This window comes from Panulirus ornatus, chromosome 66, assembly GCF_036320965.1.
Source record: "Panulirus ornatus isolate Po-2019 chromosome 66, ASM3632096v1, whole genome shotgun sequence".
NCBI classification, from domain to species: Eukaryota; Metazoa; Arthropoda; class Malacostraca; order Decapoda; family Palinuridae; genus Panulirus; species Panulirus ornatus.
Genome location: NC_092289.1, coordinates 3424881 through 3440819, shown reverse-complemented (window position 1 = coordinate 3440819; position 15939 = coordinate 3424881). Strand labels below are relative to the sequence as shown.

Genomic DNA, 15939 nt, shown 5'->3' with positions numbered 1-15939 from the left:
GAGTCAGACTTTCTTGTCAATGCTCTGAACATCACCAACCTCTATATTACTAAAAACACCTATTCAGCACATCCCAATACTCTTCATGCCCACAATGCAACTACCAAGACACAGAACACCTGTAGCTCAATTGCCCTACACCCTCCCCACATAGAGACATACATCACTACACTTTATGATCTACAGTCCCACCTAAGGGACAGACAGAAGGGACTCCTAGCACAGGAAGTAAGAAGTCAATGAAAAACAAAACAGCAATAATACCTTTAAGTGGGAGATGAACAGGTTATACATAAATTTGTCAAATGCTAAAAAACTAACCAGTCAGTTTTCATGAAAGAGAAAATAAAATACAGATGATGAAATAATCACTACATTGTGCATGACCTTACAGATATCATGTCAGAAAAGGCCATGTTTCAAGCACTTGACCAACTTCGAGACAACTCAGCACCAGATACCAGAACAATTCTATAAAAAAATAAAGACAACAATAGCAAAACCTCTAATGGAGTCATGGTAATTTGTCAAATTCAAATAAAAAATTTTTCAGTTACCTCTACTATGCCTCTTTTTTGAAACGTCACAGTCAATTTTCATAATTTGTGTACATGTAACGGCGGCTGTAGTCCATGAATCTCTAGGTCAGTGTGCTTGGATGGTAAATTTATGCTCCTGCCTAGAGAGGACTCCTACAGCATCCTCAGCCCTGGGTTTACACTAGGTATTTTCAGTTACTAAATTCAAGAAAATCTGGTACTGAAATATATGGTTTGGAATGAATGGTGACTTGTTAAGACCTGGACATCACACACAAAAAGTCTGATGCATTCTCTGCTGAAATGTATGATCATGCACCAGTGATTCTCTGTCAACAGGTTCACTACACACCAGTTATATCATATAAGTTGACCTACCATTCATTTTTTCCTTTACTGTGTTCATTTAATGTATTTGCTGATGTATCAAGTACAATGTTTAGTGTTTATTAAAGCAGTTTTTTTAAAAGTTTACATATAAGTTTTGGCCTCTGTAACCTAACTAACTCCTTCCATTTAAATACATCGACCCAAAATTCATGAAGGCCTCTGGTACCAAACCTGTGAATTATGGCAACTCCTCTATAATCATGTAAATCAAAGATTAATCCATTACACACTAACCTCAAAATACACAGTAGTTGAGTTCCTGGAAAAGTGCATCTCAGAAAAGCACCATAACATGGGTCCAGCCTCCCCTTCACTAGCCTCTAAATGACTTAAAAAACTTGATCCTTTTAAAATGGTTTCTGGATGAAATGTGGCCTTTTTCACTGCGTTAGTGACATACATAAATTAATATACCTGTCCAGTTTCAAAGGCTTTGAATATATGATCCAAGGGTGTAGCCATGTTCTTTACATAGTTCATGAACTCTTCCACAAAAGTCAAGGCAAGAGGTTCACCAGCACTGGCAACCTCTTCCTTAATGCTGATGTTCTGAAGACTGTGGATTTTTTTAAACTCTCAAACCAGCCTCTGCCTCCTTGACATAGCTTGATAGATGAGGAGGAATGAATAGTTTCTTCCGAGATATTTATACAGCTTTAGGGCTTTCTCTTGAGTCATCAGGCCACTGACACTGATGCATTTCTTACTCTGGTCTTCTAGCTACAGACATAGCATATCTTCTATCTTTTCAAAAGCTGAGTCTCATGCCTGAGCCACTAGCTCAAATGATGCTGGTGAAGCCAGAAAAATAGTGTCCCTGACCTTCTGAGTGGCAAAACTTACTGTAAAAATTTTAAGACTTGTCAACCACATAGAAGTAGGCTACATAATATTGTCAATCACCACCTTTCAGTCTCTTGATAATGGCTAACTTGTCTTCTAAGGAGATGTTTCATTTCTTGCCTAGCACATCAAAATAAGAACTTGCTGGCAATTTGGATCTCATGGTGAAAAACTAGGGACAGACCATATCAATGAACACAACTGACCAACCAGATGAGGCCACATAGTAACAGACCAACCAGAGATGACACCACATGGTAATAGGCCCTGTTCACTCCCTGCTCCAAGCTCTTCCCATTATGCACCATGATAAACATGAAGTGGAGGGGGGGTTTTGCTTTTCTTTTAACCAATAACAAATACGCACAACTGACATAAAGTAAATAACTACATATGAAAATTAATGTATCTGATAAACAGAAAAGAAAAAAGATGAAATACCTATAGTTTATAGCAAAATACTATTTTTTAATACTTGATTGCCATTTCCCACACCAGCAAGGTAGAGCCTGGGACAGATCAAGAAAGGCTACATCCACTCACACCCATTCTCTAGCTGTCATGTGTAATGCAACGAAACCACAGCTCCCTATCCAATACCAGGCCCCACAGAACTTTCTATTATTGGCCCAGATGCTTCACATGCCCTGGTTCAGTACACTGATGGCATATTGACCCCATTATACCACATCGTTCCATTTCACTCTATCTCATGCACACCTTTCACCTTCCAGCATGTTCAGGCCCCAATCACTCAAAATTTTTTTCACTCCATCCTTTCATCTCCAATTTGGTTTCTACGATTTTTTTCCCTTCACTTCTGACACATATATCCTCTATGTCAACCTTTCCTCACTCATTCTCTTCATATGTCCAAACCATTTCAGCACACACTCTACTGCTCTCTCTACCACTCTTTTTCTATTACCACAAACCTCTCTTACACTTCTGCAACTTACTTGATCAAACCACTACACACAACATATCATCCTTAAACATTTAACTTCCAGCACATCCACCTTCCTCCACACACCTTTACCTATAGCTCATGCTATGCATCCACATAATACTGTAGGGACTACTCTCCCTTCAAACATAACCAATTTTGCCCTCCAAGATTCCTTCCTCTCTTTTCACATTCTTCAGATTCCTAGAAACTTCACCCCTTCCCAACTCTATGACTCACCTCTGCTTCAATGGTTCCATTTGCTACCACGTCCACTCCCAGATATCTAGAACACTTCATTTCCTCAAACTTTTCTCCATTCAAACTCTTATCCCAACTAACCTGTCCCTCAAGCATGCTGAACCTAACAACATTGCTTTTATTCAACTTCGCTCTCAACTTTCGCCTTTCACACATACTTCCAAACTCAGTCATCACTAACTTTTGCAGTATCTCACTCAAATCTACCTACTATACTATATCATCTGCAAACAACTGACTCCCTTCCCAGGCCCTCTCATCCCCTGCAGGATGCATACTCGCCAAGACCCTAGCCTTTACCTACCTCACCACCTCATCCATAAGCAAATCTAACAACCATAGTGACATCACACACCTCTGATGCTGACAGACCTTCACTTGGAACCATTCATTCTCCTCTCTTTCTACTCGTATACAAGCATTACACTCTTCATAAAAAACTTATCATTGCTTCTAGCAGCTTTCTACCCATATCGTATATTCTCAAAACCTTCTACAAAGACTCTCTATCAACCCTATCAATAGCCTTCTCCACATCCATACATGCCACATTCAGATTTATCTGTTTTTCTAAGTATTTCTCACTCACATTTTTTAAAGTAAACACGTCCTCTACCACTTCTGAAAACACACTGCTCCTCCCCAATCTGATGCACTGTACATGCCTTCACCCTCTCAGTCAACACCCTCTTATACAAATTACCAGGTTTGTTCAACAAACTTACATCTTGTAGTAGTCTGAACACTCCCCTTTATCCCCCTTGCCTTTATACAATGGCACTGTGTGTTCTTGTAGTAGTTTTAACACTCCCCTTTGTCCCCCTTGCCTTTATACAATGGCACTGTGTGTGCATTCCGCCAATCCTCAGCACCTTACCATGATCCATATATACATTTGAAAATCCTTACCAACCAAACAACATAGTCATCCCCTTTCTTAGTAAATTCAACTACAATACCATCCATTCCAGATGCATTTCACATCATGTAAGGCTTTCACCACCTCTTCTCTCTTCACCAAACCACTCTCTGTGATTCTTTCACACTGCATACTACCCCAACAAAAGCACCTTACATCTGCAACTCTATCATCAAACACACTTAACAGTCTTTCAAAACACTCAAGTCCATCTCCTCCTCCCTTCATTTCTACTTGTTATCACTTCCTCTTTTGCCCCCTTCACCAATGTTCCTATTTCCTCACTTGTCTTTTGCACATTATCTAACTCCTTCCAAACCATCTTATTCTCCAATACCAAAAATACACAGACCAGTTTACCTATCATCTTATGTAATCAAAATATACAAAAGAGTGTTAACACATTAAGGAACAACTTATCAGTAACAATATCACAAATGAAGGTCAGCATAGATCTGTACAGGTAAGAGTACACAATCACAACTATCAAGTCACTATTTCCGTCATTATGATAATCATTATTATTATATAATCCTTGGACCCCTTCTCCATGAGATTCTGTAGCTTCAAGGCCCCATTACAATCAGCAGCAGGAAGTGGATAGACTCTTTTGATATGAAAAGTTCAACAAGATTGTACTCCTTTTTGTCCACTGACAATGATATAACCTTGCTGAAGATAAATTTTCACTTGCAGCATAACCACACACAAACAGATCCAATGACAAACTTGCTTTCCTAAGATGACATATACAACACTAATGCAAGAGAACAGACATTTTTTCTAGATTTTGCTGAAGTCTTTGACAAAGCAAAAAGATTGTTACTACAGAAAGAGGTGATAAAACACTATATGAAAACTAGAATAATGGATTAAAGAGCTTTTCACCAACAGAAAAATGAGAAACTGGTGGCAAGCAGAATGATGTCTGATGCTATTGGATATACCACAAGGAATGGTATTTAGTCTTTTCTCTCCCTCCACTAGTCTTCCACTCAAAGAAGCCTGTTAATAGGTAATCTCTTCCACAATCAATCTCTCCCCCAATAACTATATATTTTCTTGACCAACCTATAATTTGTTACAATTCTTAAATGATCATAATATCATGAAAACTTTCATTCATGTGGCTAGCTAATATTTTCTTTGCACTGCATGCCCTTCTGACATCTTCATTCTTTACTCTGTCATCCTATCTTTAATCCTATTTTGCAAGCTATCCTTCTCTCCTACTTCCCTATATAACCTTGGCTTTCACATTTATGCATCAAAGATGGGACAAGTACCCTTTATGTTCTCGGATATTCAACACCAAAATTTTCTTTATACATCACAACTTTCACTACCTCTCCACACTGTCTCCTTTTCATAAGTCTGCTCACACTTCATCCTTTCAAAATTTTTCTAAAAACTCCTAACCTCATCCACTACATTATCATTCAAACTAATATTACTATCTGACATTCCAGTTTTTCAGTACCTAAAATCTTTTATTAACACACCTTCAGCACCCCTATCCTACACACACCAACAAAATGACACATAATTCATGAGACCTCCACAGATTCAGCGAACAGCACACTATCACCCCAACCTTGCAAAATTACATAAATCCCATCTATAAAAACACTTAACAACTATGGTGATATCGCACACCACTAATGAACCCCAGCATTTATTTCAAATGACTTATTCATACTTGGTCTCTCACATGCACTATGACCATTATAACAACTCTTTAACACCATTCAGAAGTCTTCCATATTCACCAAAAAGTCACAATCTATCCAAAAGATTTCCTAATCTTATTATCATATGTGTTTTCTACATACATTCATCAATTTTTCCTCCATCTATCTAGTCTAAGTGCAAATATCTGGTCTACACATCCTCATCCATTCTAAACTGACCCTAATCTTCATTCACAGGATCACTACTCCTTCTGACACATCAGCTACTATCCTTCTATACATCTTACCAGCACTGCCCAGTTGTCAGGCACAAGAATATTCCATATTTTCATACAAATAATGAATATAAAAAAAAACTAAATATTAAGGACCCACTTCTTCCCTTTTTTTATACTTAAGGTGAAATATAAGAAAAAATGACTGCCAGCAATTTAATACAATGCCTTAGAGAATTACTTAATGGCCGACCAAAGGTACTTACCACAGAATATACAAATATGCAAGTATCTCCAATTACCACTTCTTTCCAGGGAGTAAAAGCACACATAATTAATTGCTGTAAACTTAAAGAAGTAAGTTACAACCACTAGCACACTAGAAACCCTAAATACTTCATTTTATATTACCTGGGCATGCTGACAGGTGCTGGATGTTCATACTCAAAGCTGGTTGATTCTTTCCTTCTTCCTAAACTGTCAGCTTGATTATTATATCCAGCAGAATTATTCTGGCCATAGTAAGGAGGATAAGGATTCCTAGCAGGTGGAATTTGGGCTTGTGAACTATATCCAGAGTCCTGCCGGGGTAGGTCATAGCCATCTTTAGGATACTGCATGTAGCCATAGCCTGAGTTCTGCTCCATGCTTGTGTTGTGATGGTTGTTATTTATGTGATTTGAATTACCACCATTACTTTCATTAAAATAGGGATACTGAGTATAGCCTTGGTTATTATATTCCCTGGTGGGTGTCTTTGTGTGGCTTCTTTTCATATCACTTTCATCACCATGCTGCTGAAAGTAACCATCCTGGCTGTAAAGGTCATGGTGGTAATTATAGCTATTCTGCTCAGGAACCTGACCATCACCTCGGTAACCCTGACTCTCACCAATATAATTTTCAAAATTATTTTGTTCTAAGCTAACTTGACTCATCTGAGCAGACATATTGTTGACCTTTGTGTCATACTGGGAATCTACCTGACCCCCAGTATAAGAAAATGCACCTGGAAAAGGTGCATGTACAGAGGTAGCTGTGTAGGGTGGCCGGTAATCTGAGTTGCCTTCCACTTGTCTGCTTCCATCTCCAGACCCACTAATGTCAACCCCACTCATGACATTTGGAGTTTTCGGTCGATTTCGAGTATCCACAAGTGGAGTCTTTGGTCTGTTTGGAATTATCTCCTTTGGCTGTGAACTGTACATATCTGCCGTAGGAGTTTTGCTTCTAAACAGCCCAGTTGCAACTCCAGACTTCTTGGGGCTTAACTGTTCCTTACGAAGCCCTCGAGATTTAGATGGAGAACTAAGCCCTCCTCGTTGCACCATAATGACTGCCTCCTGCCCTTGTGCACAGTCTTTCAGCACCTGCACTACTTCCGTGTGATTCATTCCTTTTACATTAATATTATTTATATCCACTAGAATATCTCCTTCAATAAGGTTTTTGCATCTTCCACGATCTAATATCTTTTTTACTTTTTGTCCATAAGCACTGTCAGCTATTGTAAATCCAAACCCATTAGTACCTTTCACTATTGGTATAGTCAAATATTCAGGTTTACTTAGAGCTGATGGGTAAAAGTCTAAAATATCCGGAGTATGCTCAAAATTTTCTGAACTAAGGAGATCAGCACTACCAGGCCTCGGAACCTGTTGCACACGTTCAGGATTACTTAAGTCCGGCATTGATTTTGCTGTGTTCATACTTTCACTTGAATTATTCCTAGATCGCTCATATCCTTCCCCAAATGCTGACTTAGAAGATCGTGCATCTGTAAATACAAGAGAAATAGTAATAATAGTTAATCATTATAATGCTTTAGGAAGCTATGTCACATACATTGCTTTACCTGTCAAGATACCATGGTCAAAATGAAAAGCAGTTTCTTAATATGAAAAAAACAAATGTTTCATCAATATTTTGACAAAATTCAAGAGGGGTCTACATCATGAAATGGCTAAAAGTACATTAAAGTATGTTTTACTGTGCTAACCATCAAATCCCACACATGCAACATATATGGTAGTGTCACTGATGATACCTTGCATAGGAGGGAAAGACAATCATTCTTTCTCTGTTTATCATATTTTTGAGCCATATCAGTGCATCCTGGTCTCTCTCAATAGGCTGCACTTACAATCAAACCTTACCCTTACACTGTTTTTTCCTACAATACTAAACCGAGGCATTTCATTTCCAATGAACCAACCCTTTTCCTTTCTTCCGCATTCAGTGCCAAAGACTCACATCCATACCTTTTACCCTAAAGATAGTAACCTCTCCTTCCAAATGCTCATTTATGTATCCAAGACCTCAATACCCTCTTACACCCTATGAATCTCTCCAGCCTCCTTAGTTCCATTCATTGCCATGTTCACTCGTAGGCACCTAGAGCACTCTTCTCCCTATATAAACTTGCACTCAAAGCATCCACTTATACCCCTCCTGCACCTCACTACCTTTGTGTTTTACAGTACTCTTAACTGTCTCTTTATTTCTTCAGTCTTTCAATTACCTGCCCAGGAGCAAAAATATGGTCTACCAATTGTTTTCATTTGTTTTTCACCTAAAAGAGGTTCTGTAATCTACTTAACAAAAACAATCAATTCCTCCTCTGGCTTCATGAGCTAATGTTTGTATTGCTGTCAATGAACAAAAAAGTACAGTCTTGTCGAAAAGCTTCTTACTCCATAAGACTCACTCATTTCCATGTTGAATGTAACACAGCCTTTGAAGCTATAGAAGCCCTATAAAAGGGTTCCTTTGATTATAGTCAATCAAACAGGCACTGCCAAATAAGCTAAAACTTATTCTTCTGTATTTCTTTAACCATTTTTGATGAATTTATCTTTTTACAGTGGAATGATCATTCTCTCTCTCTCACACTATTCGCCACCTCCCACGTCAGCAAGGTAGCGCTAAGAACAGAGGACTGGGCCTCTGAGGGAACATCCTCACCCGGCCTCGTTCTCTGTTCCTTCTTTTGGGGAAAAAAAAAAGACAATAACTCATCCTTTCTTCATCTCACTCATTACTTCATCTTTACTATCTACATCTTTATCATTAAAAGGTGCATTACTTTTCAAATCTCCTCTGTAATATCTTTACCTATTCCACACTCTCTTGACCTCTTCTATCAATTCATATATACCTGAAAAGTGGATTATGATCCTTTTCAAAATCAGTTTTGTTACTATATGAGAGTAGTTAATGCTTCACCTTTCTGATGACTAAATCAACATCTTAAAGGTTACTGAAAAAGCGCCTGCTTCTTTTTGATGGTTTAGCAAACATAATAATCACAGATAATTCATATCGATAATAAAAGAGCTCTGAATTACAAACAATGGATGGACTTTCCAGCATGCTCATATGTACTCAATTTTACAGTTCAGTTCTCAGTATCTTATAATCTAACATCAGAAACAGTGAAATAGGATGTATCAAAAAAACTAAGTTACCATAACTTACCAGCTGATGTAACAGCTACCGTTGTCACAATTTCTGTGTTGGGGTCATTGGGATCAAAAGGTAAAGGATAGCCTCGGCACACTTCCAAATACACTGTTCTACCAGGGTCTATGTTTTGGAACATACTGACAACATCTGCATGGGTGTAACCCAGGACACATGTGTCCCCAACATAAACCAGCACATCCCCTGAAAAATATATACCAGTATAATAAATAGTACCAGATAATTCAAGTTATCACTTTTTCATGCACCAAGCTTACACATATCTTTATAACTTTAGTCAAAACAACAATATTGAAATGTGTCAACACTATCATGTTTAGAATTAGGATTACCAGTGCGAAGTTTTCCATCCTGCCACGCTGGGCCATTAGGGACAACACTTTTTATCTGTAGAAACTCTTCTTCGTTATCATCTCCACCAACAATAGTAAAACCCAAACCTCGGGAAGACTTAACGAGACTAGTGCGTATAAATTCACCCTGAAGCTCTGCTGGATTACGTGTAAATAGCACACTTTGGCCAGAGCGATCTGCAATGCAAAAATAATTCATCATCTACCTGTGAAGCATCAATTATCTATCATACTGTATATTTCTATTAATCTGATTTCTTTGTTCTTATAGCTTGGTATTCAAAAGGGCTTCATATACAAATCACATCAGGATATACAGTATACATCCAATCACTGATCAAAAGAGGATAAAAAAAAGCACTTTATAACTGAGAGAATGAGAATGATGAAAGTTTTCACACAAGTATATGGTGCTGTTATTCAGTTAGTGATTTATGTGTTAGACCACCCAGTCTTCCATATCAGATTATCTTAAAAGCACATTTCATTAGTGTGTTATGATAATTAGTAGGCATAAATGAATGAATAAATGAAGTCCACACATCAGGTACCACTGGAAACACCTCAACAAGACAAGCCCCAAATACTGCATTCCAGCTTATACATACAAACATATTAATTTCTTTTGCATTTAAAAAATGCCAAAGCTTTAGCCAGCCCAGCAGAACTTTCATTAGCACAAGCATAAAGCAGCCAACACTATCTGGAGAATACCTTTCCGTCTTAAGCTGACTGCCGATACTATAGGGTCCTCGGATGGAAGGTAGAGAGGGGACGCAGAGGGAGTGAAGGCAGTATAAGAATAATAGCTTGAGTATGATCTTTGGTGGTGAATAGTAGGATATGACAAATCCTGACTACTGGGCAGTGGAGAAGAGAAAAAGCGAGTAAGTGTATAAGGATGAGGTGAAGGAAACTGAGGACTACCCGATATGACTGCAGAGGAAGAATAAACCCATGGATGGTTTGGGGAATATGACTGTCCAGGGCCATAATGCCATGGACTGGAAATGTTAATTACACTACATCTAGGACTGCTATAGGACCTCCCCAATGATGGAGATGGACCTTTTGGGGATGATGAGGCCTGAGGTATGCGGGGATGGAGAGAATTTGGTACAATATTTTGGTAGTTTGGAAAGTGAGGTTTAGCAAAATTTGGCACTATTGTTTGATTAAATGTTGGGTTTTTAACCTCCTGACTTTTGAAACCCTGACTTAACACAGGTTTCTGGTTTCTATTAAAATTATTTTGTTTACTGGCAGGAACATTTTGGTCATTAGGATAAAAATGCTTTGAGGAAAGAGCTATATTGTTTGGTTTAGAAACCTGAGTATCTGATGATAGATTATTTGCCTTATATGGAGTACCACTGGCCAAGTGTACAGGATCCATAGGGCTTGAAATGGTAATGTTTTGTCTGTTAAGATTAGAATGCTTGGGTGATACTTCAGGATGTTTGTGATTAGGAGAAAGAGAGCGAGAGCGTGGGTGGGAGTTGTCCATCCGGTTGTGGACCCGAATATTCGTTTGCTGCGCTTGTAACTGCAGCTTAGAGTCTTTGCCTTCTGATGCCAAGCACGGTAAACAGGGCAGGTACAGCATGAGCCCTAGAACAACCCAGAGACAACTCACTTACAAACAAAGGCAAGCAAATCAGACTGTTTTAGCCAAAGACCAATCCTTATCTATATCTTAATACATTTTCTTGCTTGCACAACAACATATGTAACTATCTTTACCTAGAGGCAATGACAACACATGAAATCTTTTTTCACTAGTTTACAAAAAGCTGCTAAAAACAAAAACAAAATAGCAAAGTAATCCTTGTCTCTGGACTGTTACAACAGAGACATTATTAGATGCAAACTACAAGTGGCATGCAAGACATGTCCCCTCTTAGGCCAGAAAATCAGAGGGTTAGAATCCCTACTGGAACTTAGCATAGGGATACTACAAGAAAAGAAAATCCAAAAAGACTGCCCTTTTATATTCTGTATGGAGATATTATTACACTAACACTAACAAACGGAGTATGGCTCAAAGGGGCCATGCCTGCATCACCTAGAAGAGATGGCCTATGTTCATAAAAGGCAAAGTGTTCACATTCTACCACTCTCTTTACAAAGACAAACATTCAAGTGTGTCAGAAGAAAACAGGTACTGAGAATAGATGATTCCTAACCAATGCCTTTACTGAACACCGGCACAGATAGAGGTTTCTTAGGTACCTGTGTGGGAGGACTTTAGATCGCACTCACTGTTTGCGCGCTTGTGTCCACTACTGGAGACAGGTTGTGAACCTTCATTAGTGTTTGGGGTCACTCCACCACCGGCATCTGGTGCTGACTTCTTTTGCCGGGGAAAAGTGTTGTTCCCACCTTCTGCTGGGCTACTTCCTCCACCTGAATAATGAAAAAATTACAGTACTCTTCCATTTTACAGAACTACTCAATCTTACATTGGAACAGCATTGCTACCCCCTACTTCAGAGAGGTTGCACCAAGGAAACAGACAAAAAAGGCCACATTCATTCACACTCAAGTCTCTAGCTGTCATGTGTAATGCACCAAAACCACAGCTCCCTATCCACATCTAGGCCCCACAGACCTTTCCATGTTTTACCACAGACGTTTCACATGCCCTGGTTCAGTCTATTGACAGCACATCGACCCCAGTATACCACGTCATTCCAATTCACTCTATTCCTTGCAAGCCTCTCCCCCTCCTGCATGTTCAGGCCAAGTTTGCTCAAAATCTTTTTTCACTCCATTCTTCCACTTTCAATTTGGTCTCCTGCTTCTCCTTGTTCCCTCCACCTCTGACAAATATATCCTCTTTGTCAATCTTTCCTTACTATTCTCTCCTTATGTCCAAACCATTTACATATCTATATTCTGCCAAATATTACTTACATTCTAAATGATGAATGGTGGGTCTTTTTTGCAAATTGTTACTCATGATTTGGAGAGAGAGAGAGAGAGAGAGAGAGAGAGAGAGAGAGAGAGAGAGAGAGAGAGAGAGAGAGAGAGTGTACCATGACAAGACAAGATTTAGCCAAACTGAAAAACTAGTGTGCAGGGTTCACCACGTCTTCCTTGATGTATAAGGCTATATTCTTCTCAGCTGCCACTTGTACTACTTTGTAATCACTGATTTTTGGTTCATCTGGGACTGACTTAAACCTTACATCACTTTTTCTTTTAAATATTTCTGTAGATGTTCCATGCATGTTTCCAATTTCTCTTGGCAGTATAATGAATAATTGTTCTACCTCTCTGGTTGGATTCTCAAATGTTATTGTTTGATTTATTTTTGGTAAGCTCCACGATATTCCTGAAACCTTAACAGCTCTGTATAAATGTGTAAATGCTTAACAGGTTTAAAAAATTTTCTTTTATACCTTAAATTTATTGCAATTCATACATGATCATATTTCTTTCTCTTCTTTCTAGGCTTTGTATTTGCTGTTCTTTCAACCTTACATGGTAGTTCATATGTTTAATCCCCTTGATTCTCCATGTGATGCATTTCTGATTTCTCTTTAATATGTTTATTTCTAAGTGTTTCATTGTTGAACCAAAAAAAAAAAAGATGTTATCAATTTTGCTTATTATTAATATATCAGACATTTTCATCTACAGGTTTCATGTATCAAAAATTTTAAGAAAGCTACTCTCTTGCAGAGAAAGCTCTCAGAATCATATCACTCATCACTTGATAACACTATCTTCTCAATATGCCCTCTGAAATCCAATTTCTCATTTATGATGACAACCAAATCTTTTACATTTGGCCCACTTCATACCATTTTTCCTGTCAGGCCTTTATATGATAATAGTACTCAAGAATACTTCCCTGACCCATAAATTACCTGCTCAAATCTATCTTCATTACATTCTATTATGTTTACTTTTGCCCATTTAAAAACTGTGTCAGTGTTTTTACATCCCCATCTGATCAGGAGAGAGAGAGAGAGAGAGAGAGAGAGAGAGAGAGAGAGAGAGAGAGAGAGAGAGAGAGAGAGAGAGAGAGAGAGCACCTATAATAAGATTTAACCAGAATGGCAGAGGTATTGCAAAGAGCTAACTACATATTTTGCTTGATGTACGGCTGCCATCTGCATTACATAACTATTAATTCTTGGCTCATCTGGAACTGGTTTTAACCATATGTCAAATTTTTACATGTTTCTTTAGTAGTTCCATACATGTTCTTCATTTTCTCTAACAGTACACTGAGAGAGAGAGTGAGAATTTAAATTTCCCATTTCCCAATATAAGGTAAACAAAATCCTTGTATAAGTCATGGAAAGGTCTGTGGTGCCTAGTTGTGGATAGAGGGCTGCGTTCTCAATGCATTACACATGACAGCTATAGAATGGATGAGAGCGAATGAGGCCTTTTCTTAATCTGCTCCTGGCGCTACCTCACTAACACAGGAAATGGTAAAGCAGTATGAAAAAATGATAGTTTAAGGTTTATTTCCAGCTCTATCACAGTTTAAAACTGCTACTACTGGAAAGCACTGTTATGGTGCCAAATTCATTTTCAGTAAAATATCTTCCAGCAGCACCTAGGTTTGGTAGATGCCCGATAATAAAGCTTGCACTGTAAACACTTTCCAGAAAGAACTACAGCAAAAACTGTTTTATTAGGATTAACATATCTAAATTAATGCTGCTGTTCACCATTCACGAAGAAGGGGACTAAATGATGGACTGATCATTACCTGTGAAGAAAACTAAGGTATGAAAGAGACTGGAGGATGTAAAATTGGGTTGTCCTGATGGACTGGGTATTACAGCCTGTTTTCAGGGCAGCTGGCACATGCCTTGATTGGAATTTCAAGAATCTGTTGAAAAAATACCTGCTGTCCACCAAATTCTGCCTGGTCAAGCAAAGGCTCAAACACAACTAAAAATATTGTAGCAAACAATTATTTTGCTTTACAAATAATTAACCATCTCATAATATATATTCTATTACCTACCTTGAGCTGGGACAATTGGTTGCTTTTTTGCCATTATTACAGGATTTTCATACTGAGTCTTGCGATTCACATGGTCAATGTAATATGTACCATACTGTGGATCATCTATTCGTTCCCAACCAAAAGGCAATTCGTCCTCACCACACTCTTCGGCATTTCGTTTCTGAACACGGGCAAGCCTTGGATCCAGCCACGAAGAAGTTCCAGCCATATGACTAGTTAAAGAAAAACAGAAAGATCATACCTCTGTTAACATTCAACTAACTTGGAATACTCCAGTTCTCCAAGTATTTCTATCATGTATACTTACTTAATCTGAACTGCACCCACAGGATCCTCCCAAAATGTTATTGAAGCCTAAAAACTTTACTACAATTCCATACAGCACAAACAAGTGAATTTTTGAGGATCAAAGAACTCATTTTCTATTTATATGTTATCACTAAAATTTTTCTTTTGTAATTCTTTTCTCTCTAATGCTCTAGTACATCAATAATCTTTACTTCTTTAATATTCTAGTACATCAATAATCTTTATTTACCACTTTTTCAGATGGTATCTTATGTATATACATGTACCATAAGGTAAATAAATAAAATATTTGATGCAAATTTGACTTCCCATGTCAAAAACACTACTTGAGGCAAATTTGACTTCCTATGTCAAATGAGCACCTTCCCAAGCAATTATGACACCAAATCTTAGTTAAAATGCAGGTGTTCATGCAGAAAAGCTGCCACTATCTCATTACTTTAAAATAAATCTTCAAAATCAAACATAAATGCCTACTCACTCTATATAATATGGCTCGCCATTTTCTGTATAGGCTTTCTCCCAATTAAATGGAAGAGGCCCTAATTCCCCAGATGTAGGAGAATCTGGGGGCTGAAGGTGCATCCCACCCTCCTCTGCCACCATACTCTGGGACATGCCTGGGGGGCCGTAATGTGTCCCAGAAGAATAAGGGTGGCTGGGGGACTCTAGAGGAGGCTCTGTACCGGAGGTATTGGCAGCCATGGCTTCTACATTGGAGCGGTTACGTCGACGTTTACCCTCAGAGCTGGGATGAGCTCCTGGTAAGACAGCAGTGCCCCCTGGCCCCCGAGCTAAATGGTCTGGTGGTAATGAGGGTGGTTTTGGGGTGCCGTAGTGGTTACCTACAACAGAAAATCAAGTGAGGAAATATAAAGAACTAAAGCAAACTAATGTATTGTAATCATTATTCAAAATGAAACAGTTTCATATTAAGTATCATATTACAGTATGTATATCAAACATTAAGTCAAACAGATATGAAATACGTTTC

The 15939-nt window shown here is 38.4% G+C and overlaps 1 protein-coding gene across 7 annotated transcripts in view; it reads right to left on the bottom strand.

The window, feature by feature from the left end:
- The window catches only part of LOC139746783 (uncharacterized), a 136672-nt gene that overhangs the window by 35888 nt on the left and 84845 nt on the right, over positions 1–15939 (bottom strand). For 5 of the 7 annotated variants that reach the window (XM_071658336.1, XM_071658334.1, XM_071658335.1 and 2 more), the window contains 7 exons: positions 15427–15790; positions 14634–14848; positions 11873–12046; positions 10355–11251; positions 9620–9817; positions 9282–9470; positions 6216–7581 (listed from right to left, as the gene is read on the bottom strand). In XM_071658336.1, coding sequence (XP_071514437.1) covers positions 6216–7581; positions 9282–9470; positions 9620–9817; positions 10355–11251; positions 11873–12046; positions 14634–14848; positions 15427–15790 — 3403 coding nt within the window. The remainder of the gene's footprint in view (positions 1–6215; positions 7582–9281; positions 9471–9619; positions 9818–10354; positions 11252–11872; positions 12047–14633; positions 14849–15426; positions 15791–15939) is intronic. The other 2 variants (XM_071658330.1, XM_071658333.1) reach the window with 2 other exon arrangements.